Source organism: Hemicordylus capensis, chromosome 2 (assembly GCF_027244095.1).
Source record: "Hemicordylus capensis ecotype Gifberg chromosome 2, rHemCap1.1.pri, whole genome shotgun sequence".
NCBI lineage: Eukaryota > Metazoa > Chordata > Lepidosauria > Squamata > Cordylidae > Hemicordylus > Hemicordylus capensis.
In genome coordinates, this window is record NC_069658.1 from 181,788,052 (window position 1) to 181,801,280 (window position 13,229).

At 47.3% G+C, this 13,229-nt stretch overlaps 1 protein-coding gene across 3 annotated transcripts in view; it reads right to left on the reverse strand.

The window, feature by feature from the left end:
* Positions 1–13,229, reverse strand: part of LOC128342179 (intercellular adhesion molecule 5-like) — a 130,516-nt gene that overhangs the window by 13,850 nt on the left and 103,437 nt on the right. For 2 of the 3 annotated variants that reach the window (XM_053289190.1, XM_053289188.1), the window contains one exon: positions 1,046–1,309. In XM_053289190.1, the coding sequence (XP_053145165.1) occupies positions 1,046–1,178 (133 nt within the window). In that variant the 5' untranslated portion in view covers positions 1,179–1,309. Of the gene's footprint in view, positions 1–1,045; positions 1,310–8,716; positions 9,079–13,229 lie in introns of those variants that run through there. The other variant, XM_053289187.1, reaches the window with a different exon arrangement.

Sequence of the window (13,229 nt, forward strand, 5' to 3'; positions counted from 1 at the left end):
AGAGAAGGTTTGGGGAAATCCATGATAACTCAGTGGCAGAGCACATAATTTGAATGGAGGAAATTCCCAGGTGAACTGTAAATCCCTGACATCACTAGTTTATTTGATTTCTATCACACCCTTCACTTTACAACAAAACACTCAGGGCAGCTTACAAAATGAAACAATTACAATGCAACAATTTCAACTCTGACTGGCAGCAGCTCTCCAGAGGAGCAAGCACCCTGCCACCCCTGCCCAGACCAGGCAGACAAGTCTCTCTGCAGAAAGCGTCTGAAGGACAGACTTCTACATTTTCGGATCCCGGCTGCCTGGTCGGGCGGAGGCGGGGCGGGGGGGTAGGTGTGCTTGATGCTCTTGAGAGCCACTGCCAGTCAGAGCAGACAATACTGGGCTCGATGGACCAAGAGTCTGACTCAGGGTAAAGCAGCTTCATATGTGCAAGGTTTCAGTTCAGCTTCCTGGGCCAGTTGCTCACTGAGAGTTATTTGCACTTGGCTTCAAGCTTCGAGGTTAACGTTGAGCAAAGCCACTTCAAAAATCACTCGCCACATTGAGGGAAGCAGCCCCTCACCTCTGCTCTGCAGAGTTTTCCTTCTAGCCGATGGGGGTGGGAGAGAGAGCTCCCTGCAGAGATAGATCTGCATTTGTAAAGAGAGTAACCCTCTTATCATGCTAATGATTCTACACCAGTGCCTCTCCCATTTGAGCCGGCATTTTCAGAAAAAGTAGCTTAAAACCAGCGTTTTAAAAACCCAGACATATGTCGAGATAAGCTAGAATTCACATCACAAAGCCCAGTTTGTGTGTGGAGCAGGTCCAAAAATCTTGAAGGGAGTTTGAGGTAAGTTTGGCTGCTGTGTGAACACACACACTCTCTTCTGGAGATTCGGGGCAGAAGCCCTGTGTGTAAAGCCTCCTGCTAAATTTGAGCCCACGTCCCCATCTTCCACTGAGTAAACTCTACTTTCCTTCAAGGAAAGCTGCACCCCCAACCCCAAAGTCCTTCATGAAAGATCCTGATACAACCCAACATGTGACTTACGGTAAACTGTGACGGCTGCATGTTGTGGGGATGCACTTGTGCAAAGAGCGTAGCACGATGGTTTGGTGTCCCAATTACTGACATTTAGAAGTTCAAAAGTGGCCCAAGTGGTCCCAGTTTCTCTGCTTCTCATCGACTCCTTGGTCTCCAGGCCAAGTCTTATGAAATCCTTGCAGGTGGTGCTGCAGTTAAACACAATGGAGCCTCCAAATTCCACCACGGCTTTTTCTGGCCATATTCTCACAGAGGCTGCTCCTTGAGCTCCTGAAAGCACAAACACATTCCACTGAGTTCTCTAATCACATCATTTACACCCAGCACTTACAAAATGTATGCAAATGCAATAATAACAGGGAATGCAGAATGGTAAGATGATGTTGGCAAAAGCAAAAAAGAGAAAAGGACAAAAAAGAGAGGTAAAGATATAGAGCACAAAGAATGTAGATGACAGCAATTAATTATTATGCTATCATAGTTCATTTGCCGAGCTGGTATTTTCCTTAATGAGGCAGGGGAGAGCTGGTCTTGCGGTAGCAGGCATGACTTGTCCCTTTAGCTAAGCTGGGTCCACCCTGGTTGCATTTGAATGGGAGACTAGAAGTGTGAGCACTATAAGACATTCCCCCTCAGGGGATGGAGCCGCTCTAGGAAGAGCAGGAGGTTCCCAGTTCCCTCTCTGGCATCTCCAGATAGGGCTGAGAGAGATTCCTGCCTGCAACCTTGGAGAAGCCCCTGCCAGTCTGTGAAGACAATACTGAGCTAGATGGACCAAGGGTCTGACTCAGAATATGGCAGCTTCCTAGGTTCCTAGAATTCAATCAGTAGTTCTGGCCAACAACTGAAGTTTCAGACAGCACTCATCCTCCTGGGTGAGCAAAGCCATGATTGGATAAGGATCAGGTAGACGGCATCTCCCAGAAGGGATTGAAAGTGACATCAGCTTCCTCTCCCTCCTCCTCCCCACCCTGCCTCTCCAGAGGGGTCTGCATAAAGCAATACCCATTTGTGAAGCATTTCATTTCATTTTTTTAGATTTATATCCCGCTCTTCCTCCGAGGAGCTCAAAGGTACATGGTTATTTTTATCCTCACAACAACCCTGTGAGGTAGGTTAGGCCGAATGATACTTGACTGGCCCAGAGTCACCCAGTGAGTTTCATGGCTGAACGGGGATTCGAACCCGGGTCTTCCTGGTCCTAGTCCAACACTCTGACCACTACGCTACGCAGCTGCTGAATAAAGGAGAGAGACTGATTTTGAGGAGCCTGGGATGGAGCTGCAGCAACTTCGGATACAGAGCATGGCTCTCTGATGCGCTGAGTTCTAGGAGTGCTTTGCTACAACTCCATCTAATGCTCAGCCTATATGTTTGTATAAATAATCCAGACACTTACATAAATAAGCATTGATAAATAAACCGGGTACTAAAAAGTTACCATATATCTACAGTTAACTCTCCTCCAAGGGAAACATGGAAGCTTTTTCAATACTTTACCTGCTGTATCTGGTAGGTGTCTTCATATTTAGTTTTCTACGTCTAACTTTTAATTTGAAACTTTTCACATTTGGAGCTTTAAATGTGGCTTTAGCTTGGTCTTTCAACTTTTAAAATTTTATTAATTTTTATAGTTTTATATTGTATCTGTTTCATCACGCGTGTAAGCTGCCCCGAGCAGTAGTGTATTGGAGGGGCGGGGTGTACATATTTTACTTACTTACTTACTTACTTAACCAGAATCCAGGGCATGCTGCAGTGCCTTTTTGCTCAGAGAAATGGGGCAACCGAAGCAGAATAAAAATATGCCCCTCAGGTAAGTAGATATATCCGTTCCTATCTATTGTTCCTGATTCAGATCTAAAGGTAAAGTGTGCCATCGAGTCAGTGTCGACTCCTGGAGCCCACAGAGCCCTGTGGTTTTCTTCTGGTAGACTATGGGAGGGGTTTACCACGGCCATCTCCCACACAGTATGAGATGATGCCTTTCAGCATCTTCCTATATCACTGCTGCCCAATATGGGTGTTTCCCATAGTCTGGCAAACATACCAGCGGGGATTCAAACCAGCAACCTCTGGCTTGCTAGGCAAGTCATTTTCCTGCTGTGCCATTAGATGACTTGATCCAGATCTAGACTTGCTTAAAAAAGTCTCTGAGCATGACTAGGTGCGCCAGAACTGGGATGGGGATGCCCATTCCCCTTGCAATGCAATGCAGATAGTTTGCATCACCACTCAGATGTGCATCCAGATGTGTATTTGGACAGGCATCAGATTTAAGCAGCTGTTCCTCATCCAGCAAGCAATACACACAAGGAAGCCTGCTTACATACAAAGAATTCCTTAGCTGGGTCAAAGTGCCCATCTTCCAGCATCTTTTTGCAGATAAAGACAGAAGAGCTATCAAAATTGAAATCCAAGGCTCTGAATCGCAGATTGCTAACATACTTTCAAGCGTATCTTTAGAATCATAAGAGTCTTAGCTTGCCTTTTGTTAATGAGCCTCTCCAGGGAGAATTGTTGCCCAATCACACATTTTGCACTTTTCCTGCTATTCCACTGAATCGCAGCAAATATGACGTGCTTGATCTGAAGTGCATCAAGTATCCTTAAACATGTCACATCCTCGTGTGAATTGGGGATAGCTGTTTAACACAGGTAGGATGGGATGACTGGAGTTCACACAATGGATTCTTATCATTGCAATTCAAACATACTCGCCCTGGGATTTGGCCTGCTAAGGCCTACAGAATTCCATCTTGTCATCTCTCCAACTCAACTTTTCAATGAGGCCACTAAGAGCAAAGATTGTGTGCTGGGCCATAGCCAGAGTTGGTCCCTGATTTGCTACACCTGAGTTTAAGAACCAACCAACCAAACAAAGCTTTCATGTATGTGACATGATAGCTCACATTTACGGGGGGGGGGGAGCTTGTTCTTAGAATAGGAACATGTTTTGTTAAAAAAAAACAAATACAAGGAGAGCTGGCCTTGTGGTAGCAAACATGACTTGTCCCCTTAGATAAGCAGGGTCTTCCCTGGTTGCATATGAATGGGAGACTAGAAGTGTGAGCACTGTAAGATATTCCCCTCAGGGGATGGAGCCACTCTGGGAAGAGCATCTAGGTTCCAAGTTCCCTCCCTGGCAGCATCTCCAAGAGAGGGCTGAGAGAGATTCCTGCCTGCAACCTTGGAGAAGCCGCTGCCAGTCTGTGAAGACGATACTGAACTAGATAGACCAATGGTCTGACTCAGAATAGGGCAGCTTCCTATGTTCCTAACCCAGCTGACAGCCTGATGCCCAGCACTCCAAAGAGCCAATGCTCCAAATTTCACTCATCCAACTCACTCAGATTCGACCTCCTAAGACCTCCTAAAACCGCCCTGAGCCATTTTTGGAAGGGCGGTATAGAAATCGAATAACTAACTAACTAACTAACTAAGACTCCTCCTGGCCAGGATGGATTTTTCAAGATCACCCTTTTCATGCTTAAGTGATCCTGGGGTTTAAAAAAAAAAAAAAAGCTCTCAAATGCACACAGAGAGATCTTTCAGGGGGCTGGAAGAGGATTATAGAGAGAAGCTTGAGTTTGTTAGGAGGAAATCATGGATTTCCATTCATTTCACTAAAGTCCAATCCAGAAATGTGGCAACCCAGCTGAAGTCTCATCTGGAAATGTGGCAGCCCATGAAGGCTAGCTGGTTACAGTCCCCAGGCACAAGGAGGCCCAGTGCCATCAGTGTCATTTGATTTGTAATAATTATATCTTGCTTTAAACTGCAAAGACCTTGGCGTAGCATTTGGGTCTCACAACAACCCTGTGAGGTAGGTAAGATTTGAGGAATAGTGACTTGCGCAAGTGATCGTCATAGTTAAGTGGGGGCAAAATCTACCACCCCAACCAGTCTGAAACACATTGCTGGATTATCAGTAGACTCAGCCATCACCCCTCTCATCTAAGAAAGGGCAAAACTGTACTTTCCCCCCATTTATTATTATTAGTAGTAGTAGTAGTAAAGTAGTAAAGTAGTAAAGGGGGAGCAGCATAGCATAGTGGTTAGAGTGTTGGACTAGGACCGGGAAGACCCAAATTCAAATCCCTATTAACCCATGAAACTCACTAGGTGACTCTGGGCCAGTCATGTATCTCTCAGCCTAACCTACCTCACAGGGTTGCTGTGAGGATAAAAATAAGCATGTACACCGCTCTGAGCTCCTCGAAGGAAGAGCGGGATAAAAGTGTGAAAATAAATAAATAAATAAATAATATGAAGCCACCTAACAGTGCAAGCGGGAAAATAATTTGCATAACGAGCAAGAGGTTGCTGGTTTGAATCCCCACTGGAAACGCCTATATCAGGCAGCAGTAATATAGGAAGGTGCTGAAAGGCATCATCTCATACTGCGCAGGAGAAGGCAATGGTAAATTCCTCCTGTATTCTACCAAAGACCACCACCAGAGGAGTCGACACTGATTCGAAGGCACACTTTACCTTTAGGAAATTATATACCACTTTCCAACAAAATAAGCTCTCAGAGCAGTTTATGGGACAAAATAAATGGGGGCAAATGATTCCCTGTTTCAAAGGGGTTTTCAAAATGGCATATAAAATAAATACAGTTACATACAGTAATTCATCTAAAAAGAAGCACTGCAAAGGAGACACCAGCAACAACCACTGGGAGGGCCGCTATGCTAGGATGAATAGGGACAGTTTTTTCCTCCCCCTGTGAAATGTAAGAGAACCATCATTTTTAAAGGTCCCCCTTTGCCTAGGTAGGAGGAGGGAACATTATATGGAGGAGACATAATCACAACTCCTAACTTACAAATAACCAAACCAACTCAAAAGCAGCCCCAGGAAGGCAGGATGGTAACCCAATTAGACGGAGGCAGTGGCAACAGCAAGAGAGAGGCCATGCCCTCATCTCTTGCCTGTGGGCTCCTCAGAGGCATCTGGTGGGCCACTGTGTGAAACAGGATGCTGGACTAGATGGGCCTGATCCAACAGGGCTGTTCTTAATAGGTGAGTCAATCCTGTCTTCCAGGGCCATTTTCCCTATCAAAGACCCAGGTCCAAAGTGGGAAACCGTACTGCCCTTGTCTTTCCTCACCCCTCAGTGAGGCTAATAGCAGTAAAGGAGAGGACAGTTAAATCAGAGAAACTGCACAGGGGGAAAGAGGGTGTTTGTTTGTTTGTTGTAACTCCCTAAAATTAGCATTAATGGCCAAATTAACACACCAGTCACAAGTCTCTTCTGGAATTCCTCATTCAGACACTTTCATTATTTGCTGGTTCCCACTGATTCATTATGCCAATAATAATTAAAAGCTTTGCCATATTACAAACGGTCCTTTTGAGGAAATGTCCTTACAATACAATAACCCCATACCTGCCAACATGTCTCTAGTTTCTCATTTCAGGTGAATGGAAAAATAGGGACATCTTGGCAGGTTTGTAACCCTATATTGTATATATACTGTTATATTTTCTGTCATGATGTTTATGAATTGTATTTGTTTCACAAACTTTTTTTAAAAAATCCACTCCTGTGCCACTACTGTCTCTGATCCAATCAGGGACTTGACCCATAGCTGCTTCTAAACTTTCTAACATTAGTCAGGAAATCCAGTCATAGCTGGCTTGTGGAATGTGTCATTTTGACAAAGGTCCTGCAGCCTCAGTGCCGGGCCAGCCTCCGAGATATGCGATACATGATTTCTGTCATATATCACATGCTAGCAGACCTGGATTTGCCACCAAGTCAGTTTGTACACGGACATAGGAGCAACATCCAATCTTGGCCTTCTGATGAGTGTGCGTGAATGTTTGTCTCACTCAAACATTACCGTTTATGTAAATTAGTGGGTGTGAGCCCTTTCAGATAACCTCAGCTCTTCTTTACTCCTATACATCAGCACACTTTGCAGGGGGTCATCAGTGGGGGGATATATATTTGGAACCCCACAAGTTGAGCTAAAACTCCGGCTTCTCAGTGAAGTATTTCCATTTGCATAAATGTGTGAGTTGGCCGATTAGCCAGATTTAGCTCTGTCTACATTCAAAAGGTGGCATTCTTTACTGACCAGACTCTACACTGGCCTCACTCCACTCCCAAAAGCTGTCATCATGGTATCATTTTCTAAACCAGTGGAGCAAAGAAACAAAAAGAGAGAGAGAGAGAGAGAGAAAGCCAGCCTCTCTATTTTTAGGAAAACATTAATAGTACCACAAGGCAGGAAACATCTAATACGGAACATTTGAAGCTGCCTTAGAAGCAACCAGAACCTTGGTCTATCTCTGCTGTCTACTCTGGCTGGTAGCAGCTTTTCAGGCTCCCAGGCAGTGACTATCCCTATCTTCTTCACAGCCTTTTCGTTGGCAATCCCAGGAACCTGCCTGAAAAGCATGCACTCTGCCACTGAAATACTGCCCTTCCTGCAGCTGTTACCCATGCAGTTGAGACCGGGGCAGCACCGCAGGAAAATCAACATGGGCTAAGAAATGTGGCGGCCACACACAATCATGAATCCATGATCCACTTCTTAGATCCTCCAGTTCATAAAACAGGGAACTAAAGGGGTCATAGCTCATTGGCAGAGTACATGCTCTGCATGCAGATGGTCCAGGGTGCAATCCCTGGCATCTCCAGTAGGGGGAGGTGGAAATATCCCTGCTTAAAGAAGAGCTGCTGCCAGTCAGCATAGTACACTACAGTACTGGTCTAGAGATGAACCAAGGATCTCACTCTGTTTAAGGCCGCTTCAAATGTCCGTAAGAGCCAGAAGGAAGCCTTATGCAAAACAAGATGAGACAGCTGACGGAATGCCCCAGTCAAGAGATACAGACTGAGTATTAATGGCGAAGTGGGGAAATCTTGCTTAGCAAGCCAGAGGTTGCCAGTTCGAATCCCCTCTCTGGTATGTTTCCCAGACTACGGGAAACACCTATATCGGGCAGCAGCGATTTAGGAAGATGCTGAAAGGCATCATCTCATACTGTGTGGGAAGAGGCAATGGTAAACCCCTCCTGTATTCTACCAAAGAAAACCACAGGGCTCTGTGGGCACCAGGAGTCTTAATCGACTTGACGGCACACTTTACCTCTTTATTGTGACAGGCAATGTCCTTTTCCTGTAATGCACTGCCACTCACTTGGGTGTATTTTTTACAGTTAAAAAATGAAATGAAATGAAAATACTCCCCTCCTTTTCCAGGAGGTGGTGGGAGAGCTGCTACTTTTACAGGTAGCAAGTAAACTTATATTTTAGGTAGGGCTTTCTGATCAATCCCAGGATCTCCATTCATTCTCAGGACTCCATCCTGGGGAAATATGAATAAACTCAAGTGCCCTGGAGCATGTCCAGAGTGCATACCTAAGCAAGGATTAGAGGAAAGGGGAAATCAGATCTGAGGGTATTTAATCGGTTATTTCCTTATAAACTTGAGTCCCCAGCCCCCCGGATTACTTTTTTCAAGAAACTGAGCGCGGCTTTTTAGGAAGGAATTCACTAGCCATCAACAAAGAAGCTCTATACTCCGCTACTTTTAATGGGACTGGGTGGTACCCAGCCACCGGTAGAGACCAAACATGCCGCGAGGAGAGCGAAAGAAGCCCTGAGATAATCGGGGGGCGGGACGGAGGGAGAGAGTTTTCAACGCGTCCTCCTCTTACCTTTTTGCCAGGCGCTCAAGGCAAGGAGGAAGAAGAGAAGCGGCGGCATGTTCAGGACGCGAAATCCGCAGGGCAGGAGCGTTTCCCACGTAGAGCTCTGAAGAAGGCCACTGCGAACAGATCAACCTAACGCAACCCGAATCAGTCCAGTAGTAGCCCAAGAAAGCACGAGGAGGCAGCCGGCCGTGCTGCTGCGGCTGAAGCGATGCACTCGAGACTTTTCGGAATGGGGGGCTGGAGCGCGCTCTTCTCCTTTTTATAGGTTGGCTGCCCGGGAGAATTCCGGGAAATCCAGCAATTTACTTCTAATACGACTACGAGCAGCTCACACGGGGTAGGGGAACTCCCGCCTCGTTGCTTTCTTGCTTTCTTTGGGTTGGTTTGTTCCAAGGCGATTTTTAATCTGGCCATCTGGGGGCGGCTGGGGAAAGTTCCAGCAGCCCTCCCCACCCCACCCCACGCTGTGAGATTTCCCCCTACTACCCCCACCCCCAGTCATCGTGAAGAAGGAGTGTTTTGGACTCCGTTGCTCAAAGCAGATTGCTTTCTCACCTATTGGGCAGGCTTTGTGTCCTTTCATTTACTCATCTCATGCCCGTTTCCCCGCAGTGCTCGGAATTTCAGGAACTGTGGCCAGCCATGCTAGAGACAGAAAATCTAGCCTTTAAGGCCAGACGGAAGAAGTGTCTTGATTGACTGTTCTCAAAGCCCATTCATTTCAGGATTTGTTTTATTTTTTAAACAGAATTCCAGAAACCTGGAAGCATCAGAAGTTTGGCCATGATGATGGACCTTCTGCTCACCTTTAAGATGGAGCAGAAGAAACTGGTCCTTGTTCCAAGGGGCACGGTCTAAATGTCTGGTAGGAGAGGCAACAAAGCCAGAGGTAGAAAGGGGGAGAAGCAAGAGTTACAAGGAGAGTAATCTGGTGATCAGCACAAAATGTGTCACAAAATGTCAATTCAATTCAATTCAATCTTTATTGAATTGAAGGCCAGCATGAAGTACCTTTGGAAACCTAAGTTAAGTAGCAATAGATGTTACTCTTAAGACACACTACTATCATCATAAGATGGTTTAAAATATACAGTAAGAAATATAAAAGACGCTAAAATACATTACTAGCACAAAATGATTTAAAATGCCACAAAATGTGCTGATGATGACCGCTAGCCTAGAGGGCTTCAAAGGGAGGTCAAGTCTTTCTCAATCGTAACTTGTCACACGGCTGCACAAGACTCTGGGGTACTTGCTGTGGTGCCCAAATGCTGCCACTGCCTCACCTGACCACACACACCCCCACCCCGCCATCAAGTTCTACTGTCGCCTATAGCTCATGTTAATTGTAAACCACCCTGAGCCATTTCGGAAGGGCGGTATATAAATCAAATAAATAAATAAATAAATAAATAAATAAATAATATTCTCTGCGGGGGCTGCTACTGTTGCTGCTTGGTGAAGAACTGCTCTGAGAAGTCCTTGTCAACCCACTGTTGGATTCGAAAAGGAGAATGGAGGGGGATGGAGGAGTGGGAGAGGAGAGGCCGATCCCCTCTCCACTTCCTCTCCTTCTCTGTCCCCCTCCTCATCCTCCTTTCCAAATCCAGTGGTGCCCTGCAGGGGGGATTAAAAAAAGGGAGTGGTTATTCGCCAAGTGGGCAATGCCGAATCCAAGGGAAAGAGATGTGATAACTAAAGCCCCATTCAAAAGCTGGCCTGGATCAAGGAATGGGTTAACCAAAAAACACCACAGGCAAGAAGGACTGCCCTTGGAAAGTGTGCACAAGCATCAACTGGTTCAGGGCACTGCTGCCAGCTCAAGGTTTCTGGCGCCCCAGATGAAACTTGGCTTTGATGCTGGCGCCCAGAGGTGCTCTTACCCCCGGACCGGGGGGCCCCAGTCCATGGCCTCCAAGGTCCAGTGGGGTCTCCAAATGGCCAGTGGGGGTTCCTGCAGCCACCCCACCACTGTCCCACCATGCCGAAACTCCGTCCTTCCCATAATTTAAGCCTCCATATGCATGGCCAAGGGGGGTGGGCCAGAGGGGGAGCCGAGCAGGCCTCCCCTCCCCTCCCACCGGCGGAGGTGGTGGCAGCAGACAGAGCAACCACTGGGCCTGCCTGTTCAGCCCAATGGCTCTTGATAACCGCGAGGCGCTCCAGCACACCTGCACCGTTGAAATAGATTGTCACAAGTCCATGATGTCACGGGCTTGCGACGATCTATTTCAACCGCGTAGGCGCGCTGGAGCACTTTGCAGTTATCAAGAGCTGCTGGGCCAAATAGGCAGGCCTAGTGGTCGCTCCATACACTGCCGTGCAGGTGGACCTGCTCCGCTCACCACCCCCCACCTGCCACCCTTCAACCACACACATGGTGGCTTAAGTGGGGGGGGCGAGGTTCGGGGCACAGGGTGGCTGCAGGAGGGCCCCCAAAAGCAGGTTTCAGGGGGATTTGCAGCAGTAGGGCCTCGCAGTGTGGGCGGTCCGGATGCCCCAGTTACCTAGGTGCACCCCTGCTGACGCCTCTGCCCCCCTTTGCCCTTGTGGGCAATGTGGCCATGTAATTATCTGCCGCAGCAGCAGGAGTGGTGGAGGCAGCCAGCAAAGAGAGCAAGTGGGCCGGAGGGCGACAGGGATGGGGAGCGCCTGCTCACTCACTCACTCACCCGCCCACATACACACATGCCCGCTCAGACAATGGGAAGCACCTGCCTCTGGAGGTTGGGGGGCCTGTGTGGGTGAAGGGTTGTGGCACCCTCAGCTCCTGCTGAATGCTCTCCTTGTCTCTGCAGTCATCAGCAGGCGACTACCTGCACCCCAGTGGACTATACAGGCAGCACTTGACCCCGGCCATCTGCACCCCTCCCTGCTGGGTGCCCTAAGTGTCTGCCTAGGCCGTCTAGGGCACAGGCCAGTCTTGGCTGCCAGACTGCTATGAGGGGCTTTTTTAAAATGGAGTCTGCTACTCTGATTTTGTTTGAGCTACACTAGATGCACATTTATTCCTGGACAAAGAAGCAAGGGGAGTTAGAGGCTGTGTTCTACAGATTCCCCAATTTGTTTCCAGGCTCAATTCAAGGTGCTGGTTGTAACCTTAATGTGTAAATGGCTGGTGGCAGCACACAGCCACCAAATCAAAAATATGCAAACAAAAATGACAAAGCAAATTCGTAAACGTAGAGAAATGGAGAGAAGAAGAAATTCAGCAAACTAAAACATAAGCAGCATGCGCACACGCACGCACACACACACACACACACATCTCCCATTAGAGACTCAGTCCAGCCCATATGCTTGGCTGAAATGGGTGGTCTTATCAAGTCTTCCAAAAATAATGATTGAAGGAGCCGGGTGGACATCACAGAGGAGGAAGCTCCATAGTGTGGGTGCAGCCATGAAAAGGCCTTGTCTTGAGTCCCCACTGGCTGAGCTAGGATTGCCAGCCCTCCAGGAATCTCTAGCTGACTATTGAGAGGAATCATGGAGATTTTAATGACTTGGTATTATGAAACATATTACCCTGCTAACCGAGCAAAGAGGCACCTTTTTAAAGTGGTGATTCTCTTTACTGAGCAGAGGGGAAGCAACTGGCCTTATCCAGCCCCAGCACAGCATCCCTCCAGTCGATATTGCTGGGAATTTAACACACAGCAGGCTTTACACACAGCAGAGTTTACTGGGAGGCTTTACTGCAAACTCAAAGTTGTCCCCCCCCAAATGGATTTTTTTTTTAACCCCAGATCAGGGGCGTAGCTATAATTGAGGGAAAGGGTTCAAAAAACACGGGGCCCCAGCTCCTGAGGGCCCTCCAGCTCCATCCCTCCCTATTTCTTAATTGTCTCCTTCACTCTGGGGGGCCACCCAAGAGAGGGATGAACACGGGCCCCCTCTCCCCTAGCTACGCCCCTGCCCCAGATATAAATTGGGCTACACTCTAACACGCAGTTAAAAACCTGAATTGTGTGTGAACTGCTCCCTGATGACTCGTAGGGACTTCGGGGCAAATCTGGCCGATATGTGGATGCACCCCCTCCATTCTGGAGGAGATGTGAGTTAAAGAGATTTAAAAGCCCCGTGTTAAAAAGTTCCAGGTGTCTCGTATGTTGTGGTTTTTTTTAAAAGATTGTGAGCCCTTTGGGGTCAGGGAGCCATTTTATTTATTTATTTGTAACTATGTAAACCACTTCAGGAACCTTTGTTGAAAAGCGGTATATAAATATTTGTTGTATTTGTATATTAGGGAAAATAATGAGGTGGAAATCTGCAGGTCTAGCTTCATCAATCACAATTGGCAACCCTAATCACTAGCCTAACTTCAGTTGGTGAAGGAACCCAGAGTACAACCTCCCCAGGGCGCTTTCTGGACTAGACCCTGCAACTGGATCACGTCGTATCTCTGAAGTGTGCTTCCACACTTCCTGCATTGTGACACCGCAGTCCCTACGCGGACAGCAGGGTGCCGTTCAGATTTCCAATGCCTTGTTCCGAATGTAATCGCTGCAATGTAGTG